Source organism: Poecilia formosa, unplaced genomic scaffold, assembly GCF_000485575.1.
Source record: "Poecilia formosa unplaced genomic scaffold, Poecilia_formosa-5.1.2 Scaffold420, whole genome shotgun sequence".
Lineage (NCBI taxonomy): Eukaryota > Metazoa > Chordata > Actinopteri > Cyprinodontiformes > Poeciliidae > Poecilia > Poecilia formosa.
Genome location: NW_006800359.1, coordinates 474,215 through 489,196, shown reverse-complemented (window position 1 = coordinate 489,196; position 14,982 = coordinate 474,215). Strand labels below are relative to the sequence as shown.

Here is a 14,982-nt window from a genome sequence, read left to right as displayed (position 1 = left end):
ACACACACACACACACACACACACACACACTTTGTGTCACTTTCTTTGTGAGGACTTTCCATTGACTTCCATTCTTTTCTACATCTTAACCCTAACCAATCCTCAATTCACGTGTTAGTCCTAAAGCTAACCCTTAACCCCAAAACTGCATTTCTCCTTGTGGGGAGCACCCTTTGGTCCCCACAAGGAGCTGTGAGTCCTCACAACGTAATGTGTCAAGAAAACGGTCCCCCACTGTATAGCACCTGCAGCTGCATGGCTGTACGCACTCTGCGTACCCTGAGATTTTCCTTTGAGTAGAATATGTATATATGTAATTATTGTACTTTTATTGTTTTTCCCTTTGCTATTCACAAAATTGTGGAAAAAAAATTAAAATTGTTTTTGTGTCTAAATATTCTGTATGTAGCCCACATCTGCGTGGGTCTGTGGGGGTAGGTACGTGTCTGTCCTAAACCTAAATGTTACTTTACTTTTATTTGGCAGCTTGGCTCTTTCTCTAAGCTAAATGTGACTATGAAGTAAAGCTAGCTAAAAATGAGTCAGCTGACTTTTCATCCTCCTCCTCCCATGGACCACATGGGTAGGCTTTACTTTTCCATCTATTTTTTAGTGTAATTTGTCAAAAAACAAATGAAAGTTGTGTATGCAGGAATAAGTGTGTATCTGTGTTTGTGTGGCATTGTGTGGAACACATTGGGATGTGTGTGGATTAGATGTGATATTCATGCGCATCTTGTTCCTATATCATATTTGTGTCGATTAGGTTTGTGCAGTTGATGCATGTTGGAGATGCGGCTGAGTTCGTGTGGATTAGGTGCAATGATAGTTTTATGGGTACCCTGAGATATGATCTTACCTTACCCATGAGGCATCCAATACATGGGGCACACATACACACACATACTTGTTTTCCATACACTGTGAGGACTTTATTTAGCCAGTTACTAGGTGGTCACACATGGGGACACAATTTTTTAAATGAGATAAAGGTTTGGTTTTAATTTTGGATGTTTTGGTTTTAGATTTGGTTATTTCATGTTCCAGGGATCCTGGAACATGAAATATCATCTTTAATATAAAAATTAAGGAAATTTAGAAAATTGAAAATCTGTCAAGTTTTTGGATTCACTTGTGTACATGTCCATCACCAACTACCACCAGGTGGCACTTTTTAAGTTTAGAGAACACTGAGATCCATATCAGGATGTCAAATATGAGTAATAATAGTTCTTTTAAGTCAATAAACTACATTATATTAGATTTTTTGTTTAAAATTATTTTTAAGTACCTGGCAACCTGTTTACTGCCAATCATCAATACTGGACTCCACTTTCTGGTTGTATCTGAAAAAATTGTATTGCACCAAAAAAGTCTACATACAAGATAACATACATGCTTCAATGTGTTTCCAGAAGAAACTTCAAGAAGTTTGGATTCTGTGGATTGTGGAAGTGTGGAGGTAACCCATGTTTTTATAGTCTTGACCTTTGACCCTGTGTTTAATCTACGTAACATGTGAAACATCAACATGTGGGATGATGTGGTGCAGCAGGACTCCAGCAGCTGGACCAAAGTGGACCCTGAGCTGGACGGGGTGTCTCCAGACCAAGATCCAACTTACAGGTAAAAGCTCAGAGCCTGGAGGTCAGCAGGTCAAACTGTGACATCAGCACCTCAAACTTCCTCTTCCTGTCTGGTTCCAGCCTCCAGTCTGCAGCGGGCCACTTTGAATGCAGCGTCTCTGGTCTGCGTTGGGTCTGCAGGGAGAAGGTGGGCTTTCGGTACCGGTTCTGCTCCTGGGACGGACACATGGAGAGGATGGAGAGCAGAGGATTCCGGCCTGCTGGTCCTTTACTGGACATCTCTGTCCTTACTGGGAAGGTGATGGAGGTGCAGCTGCCACACTGGGTCTGCACCGGTAGGAGAACCTCATGGAAAACATTATTTATGTTTCCAGAACCGATCCAGAAGTTTCTCACAGAGTTTCTCTTCCTGCTGCGTTTCAGATGATGTTCCTGAGTTGCTGAAGAACTTTGCTGTCCTTCATGTTAACGACTGTGGAGATGTTCTGGAGAAAGTGACCCGGGTCACAAAGACCCATGTCGGGTTGGCAGAACCAGTTTTCTCTTTGCTGGGAGATGTGATAAAAGACTTCTTTCATCCAAAAGTTATCTGCAACACATTAATGTACTATCAGCCCAAAACGTCCTACCTGAAGATGCATGTCTACCTGATTCCACCGGATCCTGCTCTGAAACAGGTGATCATTTATTTCATTATCTCCTTTACTTATTTTCACCATGTAATTATTTAAGGTCTAATAACTACAAAACACACATAAACTGAGGCACTGTGTTGAAACGTTTTACAAATTATTAGATCTAATTGTCATGAAGTGTGGTGTGCATGTGGTGAGAGATCCAGGTTGATGAGTGGAAAAAAAAGATGATTTTCCTGAAAACAGTCCACAAAGTTCCAAATACAGGCAGCACAGTTCAGCAGCAGACAGAGGCTCGAAAAACTGGTAGCAACTGTTTAACGGGGAACATCTGAACGAGGATAAGACCCGACAAGGACACATAGACACAGGTGACATTAAAGACACAGAGGGTAATCAGGGAACAAGGCCGTGGTTCAGTTCATTTTAATGTGTGAAGCTTGTTGCCTAAATTGGATTTTACAAATTTCTGAGTTCCTACAACTGATCGTGATGTTTTAGTATGATCAGAAATGTGGCTGAAGAAATCTATAACTGATCATGAAATTGAGTTTGAAGGCTTCAAAGTTTCTAGAGCTAATAGTTTTGGAAAAGGTGGAGAATCAGTTTAAGTTCAATCTGAATTTCAAAGGTCCAACCCAGCGGAAGAAGATGGATAAATTTCAAAACAAACAATTCGTTGCTTGCTAGTAAAGTGAGTCCTACTAATGTCTTTCACCTTACCTCATTAGGTTCCTACAGACCACAGTCTATAAAAGCTGAGACTCTTCACAGCTGTGTCACATAAACTCTGCAGCACTGAACTTATACTTATGGGTGATTTAGAATGGCTTCTTATGTCGACACAAATCCTGTCTGAAGCTGGAGAAGAGCTTGTGCAAACAACTTTTCTGAACATGTTGGACTATGGAGTCATTTTCTACATGAAAGCAGCATTAATAGTTCTGTTATCTAGATATTTCAGTGTGTTCCATTTTGTCACAAATGCTGCATTGAGGACTCACTGTTGTCAAAGTTACGTCTTCCTCTCATGGCTTTGACTAAGTCAAAGTAGGCTTTTTGTGTTCATAAGTTTGAAAAAGGTGTTTTGTGAGTGGACTGCTTTTGTTGTATAGTTCTACTTTGCATACCCTGAAAGCTGCACTTTAGATTTTGGTTGTTCACCTGCAACATGATGATTTTTAGCTTCATTCTGTGAGAGAGAGGACTTTTATGATTGGTCGTTTATTTCTTCAATAGTTTTGCCTTCAGTAGATGAAATCTTGGAGAAACGTCTCGACCGTTTTCTGTCCTTACAGTCGATCCACAGAGAAGAATCCTCCAGTGGGTTTGAGGTCATGAAGAAGCCTCATCCAGACAAGTATCTGAAGATGGGCCATGGATTCACCCTCAAAGCTACTGAAGAGACCGCCAGAATCCAACCGCCGGTACAGTTTGGACTTAGCATCAGAAACTGGGTTTTCAATTTGGTTCTGGTGATCAAACTTTGATCCCAGAACCGACCAGAGTGAATCTGGAGCATTAATTATAAAACTGCAGGTCAACTTTATTGCCTGAAGCGTTTTTGACCACAGAGTCAGACTGATTTATTTTTCACAGAAAATCACTCTGAGAGTCAACAACCGAAACTTCTACGAGGTTTTCATTGAGAGTCCAGATAGAAACTTCAACCTGGAGCTGCTGCAGACAGAAACGGCTCGGATCAGAAAAACTTCACAAACTGTTTGGTTCTGTGAAATTCGGAAAGGTCAGTTTATGTCACAATTATTTCTTCTTTCCTTTTGCAGTCAGAACTTTCCATCCGCTCCCTTCAGCTCGGTAAAGCAGCAGTATGTAAGTTTCATAAAACTTACATACTGTTTTATATGTAAGTATATAAAACATATGTAAACATGTTTTGTTTTTTTAAACTGTCACTATGTCGTAAATTCTTCAACTTGACCTCAAATCAGCAGTTAGGTTCTCAGAAACGTTCCAATAATCCACATGGTTCTGGATCAGATGAAGAAGGTTTATGATTATTATGGTTATTAATGAATGAAACTGAATGTAAAATATTAAGATTGTTTCTGTTCTTTGTTTTTAGATGATCATCCCAAATCTGGTTCTGTTGAAGGTAATTATTTTTAAAAATCTGGATTTAAAGATTGTGATGATTAAATGTGCAACTTTTATATGATCATCCAAACTAGTTGGAAACTCAACAGTGTGCTGGGATGAGCTTGGTCATGTTGACATTAAGAAGAGAAGCTATTGGTTGGATCCTGCTGTTTGTTTTATCTTCATTATAACTGAATTAAAACCATTTCATTAATGTTTGTGTGTTTTTCTTTTTGATTGGGGGTCTTCAACAGAAGCTGCTGCTGTGAAAACAGAAGGTATGAAAGTTACTGCAAGTCATAAAAACCATCAATCTGCATAAAACATTAAAAATTCATAACTGACATGTAAAGGAAAACAATCCTAAAAGATCTTTCTCCATTTTAATAAGTTAATAAATAATGGTAGCTGAATCCTGTATTCTGACTCCTCAGTTTTGGTTCAGTTTCTGTTCCAGCAGCTTCATCCTCCACAGAAATGCCTCGCAGCATTAAGCAGCTTCTAGCTGAAACCCTGGAGGACCTGACCCAGAACAACCTGGACAAGTTTGTCTTCCAGCTGCTGGACCGCAGCGAGGAGCCGCGGGTCAGACGCTGCAGGGTGGAGGGGAAGAGCCGCCTGGACATCGTAGATGTTCTGGTCTCCACCTTCACGGAGGAAAAGGCTGTGGATGTGACCGCGGAGATCCTGAGGAGCATCGGCTGCAACCATCAGGCGGAGACACTCTGTGAGTTCAGCTGGAGCTGAGGAGACAGTTTGTCTCTGCGCCGACGAGCTTTTAGATTTAGAAACGAGTTAAAGCTCAGAGGAAACAAGGAAACTCCTGATTTATTAAGGCAATTTTTGTAATTTTAAATTTGTAATCCACAGGGGGGGGGGGCGCAGAACATGTTTGGAAACCACTGGAGGTCGCAGAAGAAAAAGTTTGGGAACCACTGCATTAGTACAACAAAATAGACAAACATCAGCAGCGAGTTCAGAGGAGCAACTGGTGTTACCTGTAAATCTAAATTGAACTATTTTACCTGCAGGAATTTTAGACAAAACTGCATTTTAGCCTTTACATCAGAAACGCCCCCTTAGGTCTCAATTTAGTTACTGCATCATGAATTGTTTAGTAATGTCAAAAGAAAGTATGCACAGATTAAATACTAGAGTTTTCCATATCAGGGCAGAGTAAAGATGTTTTTATGATAGCCTTAAATTATTTGAATCTGACTTCACACCCGTCGTTTCAACCAGACAGCCATTTGTAATCCATGGGGGGGTGAGGGGGCGCAGAACATGTTTGGAAACCACTGGGGGTCGCAGAAGAAAAAGTTTGGGAACCACTGCATTAGTACAACAAAATAGACAAACATCAGCAGTGAGTTCAGAGGAGCAACTGGTGCTGTGAAGCTCAGAGAAATGACGAGGAACCTGAGAGCTCCATCTCAGACTCTACAGCAGGTTCAAGGTTAAAGGTCATGAAGGGACAGTTAGAAAGAGACTGAATGTTTATGGGAAGCAGAAAGTATTTTCTTCCTAAAACAAAATGTCAGCAGAACTTCTGGTCCTTTGGACTGATGAAATCAAATGTTAAACTGTCTGTTTCTGTCTGCTTGATATTTGCTGGATTTCCATTCAGAAGGAACAAACTTTAAAACTTTGTAAAAATTTCACTGGTTTGTGGTGACAGATTTTTGTTTCTGATCTATTTAATAGTGAAGGAGAAGCATGGAGGATGACAGGCAGCTCGTCTTTACGGTGAGTAACTATGAAATGTTTCATTCACAACATAATGTCAGCATTTAAATATTTAGAGAGCAAAAAGGTTCTACGGAAACGTGATGTTTGTGTTGCAGGAAACCTGAACAGCAGCAGAAGATGGAGAGATGACCTCCAGCTGCAGAATGGAAACTACTCATATTATCAACTTAAATAATATTTTTGTATCATGTTCTTATCCTACAATCCACTGCAGATAAATAAATGTTTTTATATCTGGGATGATGTGTTTTTGCAGCAAACTTCTGTTTAAATTAAAATAAATTCATAAAAATATGGGTTCATTTTTGAAAGTCATATTTTCACCATGTTATTCCAACATTGATAAATGTCTGAGTTCCAAACTAAATATTTAATTCAGTGACTAAATATATAAACAATTAACCTAGAAATAAACCTTTTAAAATCCCTAAATTTAAAGTAAACTAAAAACAAATGCAAGGAAAATTCAAAGTAATAAAATCAAAGAATAAATAGCTTTGACAAATTATTTTCTATTTCTAAAAAATACCATCTAAAATAAACAGTATAAAGTGAAAGATGTTACACCAGAAAATTAGTTGCTCATAATACTTGTTTATTATCAAATTAGACTAGAAACTGTAAGTTAATTTGCCATTTTTTGAAATGCATGTCGCAGCGTTTCCATGTGTGGCTGTAATTCCCTGACCTGACGGCAGGGGGCGGTGGGAAGTCTCAGCGGCGGAGAGGCGCAGGAAGAAGAAGAAGCTACATAACAACACAGCGGACTCTCAGGTGAGCTGACTTCCAGCGGTTGGAGATCCTGTGGCTCCCGGAGCCTGGACGCGGCTTCCTGACCGGACTGAGAGCAGGTCTGGGCCGCAGCTTCCTGTCACGTTTCTCGGTGTTTTTCTCTGTAAATCCGCCGTTAGTTTGACTATTTTAGCCAAACACTGAGGCTGTTATTGAACCGGCTGCTCAGCGTGACATCAGAAGAATCTCCACAGAGTTGGTTTGATGTCTAGAGCTGCTTCAAGAAACTTCAGGAGACAGTTGGCGCTTTGAACAGGTGTTATGAAGAGAAATGCCTGCAGGTGTTATTCAGGCTGAAGTTGGTGTCTGCTTGAACTTAAAGGGCCAGTACACTCTTTATTGTTCTGGACGCAATTAAATCTGTGGTAATAAATCAGAAACAGTTGGACTTGTGTCACCCAGCGAGGTTATCACACATTAGTCATTAGCATCAATGTCAGATTATTTTGGGCCTTTTTATGGTTTATCTGAGATGATTTTGCATTAGTAGAAAACAGAACTAAGGATCATGAAAGAAAGTTTAGGGAAAAACGTGGATTTATTGATGGTGTCTTTTTTAAATCACATAAAATCAAGTTAGGCTGAAGTATATCCGTAAACACCCAGTAATATTTGGTTGGTCAAGAAGCTCCTGCCATCATTCTTGGCAGTTTGTAAAAACTGGTTGTTTCTCCGCTCAGGTCCAGCAGGTTTGCACACAAGCAATAATTTAACTTTTACTGGTTCAGATGCTCTGAAGGCATCAATAAGTCTAAACAGTTCATATCCAGGATGTGTGGGGTCTGCAGAGATGTTTGCTGCCCTTTACCTGACCCTTGACTTCAGAAGGTGATCCAAAATCAGACTTTTTTAATCCATTGTCACTCCTTCTACCTTGGAGATAAATGATCATTCAAAGGCACCAATCAAATAAAACCCAAATCAAGTTATTATTTTTGCTGATAAGCTGTCTAAATTGGTTCTTAAGGCTGGTATCTTTATATGTCTGTGCAAAATGTGATATTTTTGTGGAAATGTATTTAATTTTGCAATATTATAGCCTGAAACTGTCTCAGTGCTGCCCTCTGTGGGTCAAACAGTGGCTACTGTAGTTAAATTTGTTGTCCCATTAACCAGGCGTCCAGGTTGGTCGACGTCACTCAGTCCGAGTTCAGGTATAAAACCACCTGACTCAAACACACGCCCCCTGCTGGCGAGTCAGGAGGTGGAATAGTGAGTGAATGGACGACAGAGACTGACTGCAGCTGAGGAAGAGCTGAAGGCAGCAGACTTACTCGGGTCGGTTTCTGCAGAGCAGCTGGAGCTTCACACGTTGCCAAAGTCTCTAATAACAGAGAAAAAAGTTGCTACATTTGTCACTAGTTGCTTTCTTGAGAAAAACGGTTGCTAAGTTTATTACTAGTTGCTTTTTTTTGAAAAAAGTCAATTTGTTGCTAGTTGCTACAATTGTTGAAGGTTGTTTTTGAGAAAAGCTGCTAGGTTTTTTGTAGTTGCCTTTTTGAAAAACGTCACTTTGTTGCTGGTTGCTTTACAGAAAAGAAAAAGTCTCTAAATTTGTTGCGAGATGGGTTTTTGCAAAAAGTAGATTAAGGACCTGAAAAGTTGCTAAATTTAGCAGAAGAGTTAAGTTGGCAACAACGATTTCCCTCGTTTTGACCAAACGTTTGGACCTCCTAGGCGCACCACGTCTTGGCCACGCCCCTCAGTGCCTCTTGGCTCCGCCCACTTAGAATGTCCTACAGTTTCTTTTGAAGCAGGAAATACCAGAGAAATGTTTTGATGCAGATTAATTTTCCTGATTCTGAATGTTTTCTTTAAGATCTGCAGACGGTCCCAGAGATGACCAGCAGTCTCCTGCTGTTGCCGTGGCGCCGGGGTTTCCATCATGGCCGCCGCCCCCTCCTGTCCTCCCGGCGGTCCGGAGCGTCCAGGTGGTTTAGCTCGGACGGTCAGATCAGCCGCAGCCTCCAGGAGAGCTACAGGGTGCTGCAGCTGCCCGCCGAGGGCCGCAGCAGCCCCGCGGAGGTGAGGGCCGCCTACCTGCGCCTCGCCAAGCTCTACCACCCAGACTGCGGCGAGCCCACCGCCGACGCCGGGCTGTTCGCTCGGGTCGAGGAGGCGTACCGGGCCGTCCTGGCCCATCAGAGTAAAACCCGACAGCCAGACGGAGCGACGGATGACGACGACGAGGACAAGACCCGAGGAGCCGCTCTGCAGCACCGACATTACCTGAGCTACGAGGGCGTGGGCTCGGGCACCCCCAGCCAGCGGGAGCGGCAGTACCGGCAGGTCCGTGTGGACCGGGCCGCCGAGCAGGTCCTCAGCTACCGCCAGAGGGAGCACGAGCGCGCGGCGGCGGCGGACGGGGCGCTGGCAGAGCGGGACGCCCGTCAGCGCAGCCACAAGATCAAGATCACGCAGGCGGTAGAGCGGCTGGTGGAGGACCTGATCCAGGAGTCCATGGCCCGCGGAGACTTCCGGAACCTGAGCGGCGCCGGGAAGCCGCTCAACAAGTTCCAGCACAACCCGTACGCCGACCCCATGACCCACAACCTCAACCGCATCCTGATCGACAACGGCTACCAGCCGCCCTGGGTGGTGACGCAGCGTGACATCCGGGAGGGCGCCGCCCGGGTCCGGAGCCGGCTGCTGGAGGGCCGGGCGCGGCTCGGCGACCCCATGACCCCGGCGGAGCGTCGCCACTGGGAGCGGCTCTGCGGCGCCGTGGAGGAGGAGCTGGCGAAGCTCAACAAGATGGTGGACGACTACAACCTGATCGTCCCCATGCTGGGCATGCAGATGGTCCACTTCAGCCTGGCCCGGGAGGCGGCGCGGGCCCAGAGGGTTGCCGAGCAACGGAGGGCGGAGCTTCTGCAGGTCCGGAAGGAAGAGAGGGAGCGGAGGAAGGAGGAGAAGAAGAGAGCCAACTCTGCAGGCAGGACTCCAGCTAAGAGGCGAGGGCTGGTGTCCTGGATGCAGAGTCTGCTCGGATACTAACCCTGCATAGCAACGGGCAAAATCTCCAACCAGCCGCTGCTTTACTCACCTTTAGAAGGTAAATTAAACTAAAACACAAGAGGGAAAACAAAGAATAATTTTTATCATCAACCCAGGATGTTTGTATTGTTCCTGTATGGAAAGCTCTTATTGAATTTAATGTGATGATCATTAAAATGATCCGTTCTAATGCTCCTTTGCACACAGACTGAAGGACTCTCTGGTACCGAGCATTGGGTCATCATCAGCTTCGTTTCCAAATTTAGTGCAAACTTTTAAACAGTGGCAAAAAAGAAAAAGTGAATTACCGTGTTTCCACCTGCTGGTTTAGAGAGAATCAACCAGGGTACGAACACGTAACTTCGTCACATGTCTGCGTTACGCTTGGCTGTAGCAAACAGGAAGTAGATGTTGCTAACTAACACAAACCAGTTTTCTCTGAATAACATGGAGAGAACCTGGTCTGTGCCTTACCACAGGTACAAAACCCAGGAGAAACTCGGCAGAAGCTCAGGAAGCGTCCAAATCTTCAGTGTGGTTTTCCTCTATGTCCTGTTCCTGTTCGTAGCCTGGTTGATTCGCTCCAAACCAGTAGATATAAACATGCAGAATTCACTTCTTTTTTTTCCAGCTTTTTAAAAGTTCACTCATAATTTGGGTGGCACTTGTAAACGTAGCGAATGAGGTGAGAAGATGGAAAAAAACAGAGCAAACACTAATGTTTGGTTACTGTGAAACATTAAAGATTATTTATTTAAAATCTTCTGGATATCTCACTTTGTGACATACAGTGCCATGCATGGTGGTGGCACCATCATGCTGAGGGGCTGTTTTACTGTAGCAGGGTGGCAGTGTTAGCAGATCATCCTCAGATGATCCTCCAGGTCTGGAGAATTGTCGGTTTATTCCGGCAGCGGCTGCAGAGCCACAGGGTTGCAGAGGACCACCGGGTCCTGGGCCCCCCGCTGCAGGGCCTCGGCTACGGCCCTGGGCGGCCCCACCACGGCGCTCCAGTCGTGGGCGATGTACTGGTGGTACGGGTCCTGGGAGCCCTCCAGCTTCTTGGAGCGGATGTAGCTCAGCATGATGCCGAAGGTGAAGAAGCTGAAGAGGCCGACCACCAGCAGGATGAACATCAGCTCCTCAGGCTGAGGGCGACCCCTGGCGGAGGCCGCCGCCTGCTGCAAAGCATCATGGGTAGTGTGGTTCCCGGGCGGCTGGAGGCCGCTGCTGTTGAGGCAGTGCTGCAGGACGGAGAGCAGGAGAGACTGCAGCTCGGTGCTGTTGAAGCGGAGCATCACTGCCCTCTGCTGGCCACTCGGTGCACTGCAACCAGAGGAAAAAACCTACTGAAGCTGTTTATATGCTTATTTTTATTTTATATATAGTTCATACTTAAATTATGCATATACATTTATATATAAATACATTTTATAAATGTTATATTTATATTAGCTAAAGTTTAACATTTTGGATGGAGTAGCTTGACAAATAATTTTCCCTTGAAAATCAATAAAGTATATTCTGATTCTGTTATTCTAGAATTATTTTTGGTTTTATTTGCACATAAATAGCAAAATATAACAGAAACACTAAGCTTATCGTTTTCATTTCTATAAAAGTAAAATGCTGATAAGTTTGTCATAAGTTTTCTTTTGCTAAAGAAAACTTATGAAAAAGTACAAAAAATTATAATATGCAGGAATTTCAAATATTTAAAGCATTTTAAACATTTCCAAAAGTATTTGGGTTGCACTGGAGGATAAATCTGATCATGTGAATTAAGAAAAGCCTGCATGAGAATAAACTCAACTCCTAAGTAATAATTAATCTTTAATGTGACTCTGATGATACATTTAGCTTTTATGTCAGCAAAATACATCTTTTTATCTTTAAAAATCCTCATAATGAAGAATATTTAACACTAATCAGACCTCACAGGACTTTTTTCTAGCCAACAAACTTCAGATTTTAATCCCGGATCTTTCTTGGCCGACCTTTTCAGAGCCAGTTTGTCTGGTCTGAAGGATGATAAGATCCAGCTTAAAGCCTCGTTTGGACCTACCTGGTTCAGCTGGGCTTCAGGAACATTTCCAGCTCTGCAGCAGGAAGCCACTCCGAACCCTGCCGCCCGTCGAGGTCACGCTCCACGTAGAGACCGCACGTCAACACGTCTAATGAAATGGGAGGTCGCAGGGAAAGGTTAACGGATCCCTGCAGATGCTCCTCCAGCTGCTCAGGAGAAGAACCACGGGTCCGACCGGTCGGTTCTGTTGGATCTGTGTGAGTCTGGATCAGAAAGCTAAGGTTCTATCACATGCAGTGGTTCTGTTTGTCTCTTACTGGTCTTACTGGGTCAGTGTGATGCTGACCTGCAGCCAGAGAACAAAGCTGCTTTCAGGCTGAAAACCTGCAGCGGAGCAGAGATTCGGTTACAGCAGATCCACCTCCAAACGTCCTCTGGCTGTGTGTCGGCTGAAGATATTCAAGAGTCTGCATGGAACTCGGCTTCTTCTTTTTAACTCACTGATGTGAGCATAAATTTGTTCAGCAAGTCTCCTTTCATGGTGCCAGATGATTCTGGTAAAGTTCTGGTCCAGTTCTCGGTTCTGTAGTTTTTCCTTCCATGGAGACAAACTTAAAAATCTCCAGGTTTTCTGAACATTTCTTCTCCAAAGATGACCTTGGATTGACCTCCAGAAAGCCCTGAGAACCACTGATGAAGATCCATTTGAGCACTAGAGGAAGGTTTGGTTCTTGGAAAGGGAAAGACAAAAACTGCAGTGGATCAAATTCAACAGAAATCAAACATTTCTAACAAATGTTAAATAAAAACCTGATTCATGAGGTTCAGTTGTTCTGCTGAGGCACGGCGGTGGCAGCATCATGACTGAGGAGTGGGCCAAAATTATGAAATCAAAAAAATGTTTTTAATTAAATCACTAAAAATGATGTGCATTTTCTTAGCTGATCAACAATAAACTAAGCATGAATTATTTTATTTTTCTTTGTAGGAAAAAGATGTTAAAACATAAATTAAAGAGTTTATCATGTATGTTTGCTTTACTAGATGAAAGGTTAATCTTTTTTAAATTGTCTATTCTCAGCTATAAAAACTGGATCTATGTTAGACTTCATTTAAAAACACTTCCTGTTTTTAACCAAGTTTTAGTCTGATGTAGCTGCACCACAGTGAACTTTAGAGTATAAATCAATGGACATGTGCTCATTTTCTATTACCATGAATTTAAAATCAACTGTATGGAGGAAAAATGATGAAAATGAAAATTTAATGGAAGAAACGGAACAAAAACGAGCAAGAAGAAAACAGGAGGATCTGACAAAGTGAAAGTGGGGAACATAAAGCTATGGGATCATGATCACTGGATGCAACAGAAATGAATAAATAAACAACTGAAATCAAAACAGATCAGGATCAATTAAATAAATTAAACACAAGATGGGAGAAAATGATCAAAATAAAATCAAAATCCAACAGAGAAGAGACAGGAAGACATGCAGTGATGAACTAACACCTGGAAATATATAATACTGATAAATATCGGTTATCTGTAGTAATATCAGATACTAATATCGGTCCAAGTTTTCACATCAGTTCATCCCTAGAAATAAGAAAACATAGAAATGATCGACAGACGGACAAGAAGAAGAAAGGAAATATTTTTTCTGCTTGGCGAATCAGGCGGTTTCCCATGGTGACAGACAGGATGTGACATCAGAGTCCTTCATGTTGTCTCAGTTTAAGCTGAAGTGATAAAGCTGTCAGAACCACCTGAGAGGTTCTGGTGGTTCAGGTCAGACGTTTCCATCAGGAATAAACCTCATGATCATTCAAAGCCTTTCAGAGACGATGAACCCCTGAAGGATCCAGAATAAATCTGCAATCCGTCTGGCTGGATGTTAATTCACTTCTTAAAACTGACATGAGTAACTTTTATGAAAAATGTGGGTTTTTTAACATATTTATCAAACCTGTCATCATTACACTTTGTTGTGAGAGAAACAATCTGTGAAAAGATTGATCTGCTGTCTGAAGAAATGCTCCGAAAACAACCAATCAGAGCCAGGAGGCGGGGCTTAGCGCTGTCAATCACCTCAGATTCAACAAACATGTAAAAGCATATTCGTTATGAACGTTTCAGGCTGCAGCTCCAGCGGAGCGTGCTGAATCTGCTCTGGCGTTACTCCGCCTGCACGCCGTCACAGGGATCCTTGGACTCCAGCAGTCTGGAAAAATCAGAAGAGACTGTGAGAATCAGCAGACAGGAAACAGAGAAACAGGAAGTGGAGACTCACGATCCCTCCGCTTCCAGCGCTTTCTTCGCCTCTCTCGCTTCGTGTTCGTCCCAGATCTTCTTGTAGCAGTAGACCATGACCAGGATGAGCCACAGCTGCAGCACCACGATCAGGACGTACATCACGATCTCAGAGATCACCGCTGTCAGCTCCCGGTTGGCTGCAGGAAACCAGCCAATCACGTGTCAGAAAGCTGGACCGGTCTGGGCTGGTCCCGCCCCCAGCGCCTCTCACCTGCGGCCACCACGGTGAGCTCCACCTCCTTCTCCACCACCACGTTCTCGGGCTGCAGCGGCAGGAAGAGGGTGCGGCGGAAGGTGCAGCGGTACGTCCCGCTGTCGTTGAAGGTGACGTTCTGGACGTAAACGGCGCCGATCTGGACGTCGTCGTTCAGCGTTCCCTGCCACTGCAGCCGGTCGCTGAAGTCTTCATGGAGGACGTTTGCGTTGGGGTGTTCATAGTGGAAGATCTGGGATGAATCAGGTCAGCTTTTGAATTGAACCCAATTGAATTTATTATTTACTTATCTTCATTGAAAATATTTTCTGCTGATAAGCAAATCCCACACATTACCAGAAAACCAATCAAGCCATAAAAATTAGAAAAAGTATAAATTAAAGTAACTTACATGTGATTTCCCTAATTTTTAATTATATAATTGCTAAAATAAACTATATTTTATTTAGGTTTGAACAGTAGCACATTAATATCTAAAGTAATTTATTTTTAGATAAAAATTGAATTGTTATGACTTGTGAAATAATCTGCAAGATCAGTGTTTCTCAACCCTGGTCCTCACCCCCCCT

General features: G+C 43.0%; 4 protein-coding genes across 7 annotated transcripts in view; 2 read left to right on the top strand and 2 right to left on the bottom strand.

Moving 5' to 3' along the window:
* Window positions 1–4,351, top strand: part of LOC103155303 (uncharacterized) — a 9,158-nt gene extending 4,807 nt beyond the window's left edge. The window contains exons 10-16 of the mRNA XM_016663427.1: window positions 1,416–1,462; window positions 1,553–1,626; window positions 1,707–1,921; window positions 2,010–2,263; window positions 3,520–3,648; window positions 3,821–3,968; window positions 4,308–4,351. Coding sequence (XP_016518913.1) covers window positions 1,416–1,462; window positions 1,553–1,626; window positions 1,707–1,921; window positions 2,010–2,263; window positions 3,520–3,648; window positions 3,821–3,968; window positions 4,308–4,351 — 911 coding nt within the window. The remainder of the gene's footprint in view (window positions 1–1,415; window positions 1,463–1,552; window positions 1,627–1,706; window positions 1,922–2,009; window positions 2,264–3,519; window positions 3,649–3,820; window positions 3,969–4,307) is intronic.
* Window positions 4,352–6,746: 2,395 nt separating this feature from the next.
* Window positions 6,747–10,619, top strand: dnajc28 (DnaJ (Hsp40) homolog, subfamily C, member 28). Of its 4 annotated transcripts, XM_007576939.2 has the most exons (3): window positions 6,830–6,921; window positions 7,979–8,140; window positions 8,682–10,619. In XM_007576939.2, exon 3 carries the CDS (start codon window positions 8,702–8,704, stop codon window positions 9,857–9,859), a length of 1,158 nt encoding a protein of 385 aa, XP_007577001.1. In that variant the 5' UTR covers window positions 6,830–6,921; window positions 7,979–8,140; window positions 8,682–8,701; the 3' UTR covers window positions 9,860–10,619. The 4 variants fall into 4 exon arrangements, with proteins under 4 accessions (XP_007577003.1, XP_007577000.1, XP_007577001.1 ...); XM_007576941.2 differs by lacking the exon at window positions 7,979–8,140 and having other exon boundaries at window positions 6,747–6,844; XM_007576938.2 differs by lacking the exon at window positions 7,979–8,140 and having other exon boundaries at window positions 6,821–6,921.
* On the bottom strand, window positions 9,986–12,976 carry LOC103155296 (potassium voltage-gated channel subfamily E member 1-like). The gene is made up of 2 exons (XM_007576937.2): window positions 11,925–12,976; window positions 9,986–11,185 (listed from the first exon to the last, which is right to left on the bottom strand). Exon 2 carries the CDS (start codon window positions 11,155–11,157, stop codon window positions 10,762–10,764), a length of 396 nt encoding a protein of 131 aa, XP_007576999.1. The 5' UTR covers window positions 11,158–11,185; window positions 11,925–12,976; the 3' UTR covers window positions 9,986–10,761.
* A 156-nt stretch (window positions 12,977–13,132) lies between these two features.
* LOC103155295 (sodium channel subunit beta-1) overlaps window positions 13,133–14,982 on the bottom strand; it is a 5,163-nt gene continuing 3,313 nt past the window's right edge. The window contains exons 3-6 of the mRNA XM_016663431.1: window positions 14,411–14,645; window positions 14,177–14,336; window positions 14,066–14,107; window positions 13,133–13,974 (exon numbers count right to left, since the gene is read on the bottom strand). Coding sequence (XP_016518917.1) covers window positions 13,971–13,974; window positions 14,066–14,107; window positions 14,177–14,336; window positions 14,411–14,645 — 441 coding nt within the window. The 3' untranslated portion in view covers window positions 13,133–13,970. The remainder of the gene's footprint in view (window positions 13,975–14,065; window positions 14,108–14,176; window positions 14,337–14,410; window positions 14,646–14,982) is intronic.

Bases quoted from the DNA above. Each gene is read 5' to 3' on its own strand.
- dnajc28 (XM_007576941.2), top strand. From the start codon at position 8,702: ATGACCAGCAGTCTCCTGCTGTTGCCGTGGCGCCGGGGTTTCCATCAT.
- LOC103155296 (XM_007576937.2), bottom strand. From the start codon at position 11,157: ATGCTCCGCTTCAACAGCACCGAGCTGCAGTCTCTCCTGCTCTCCGTC.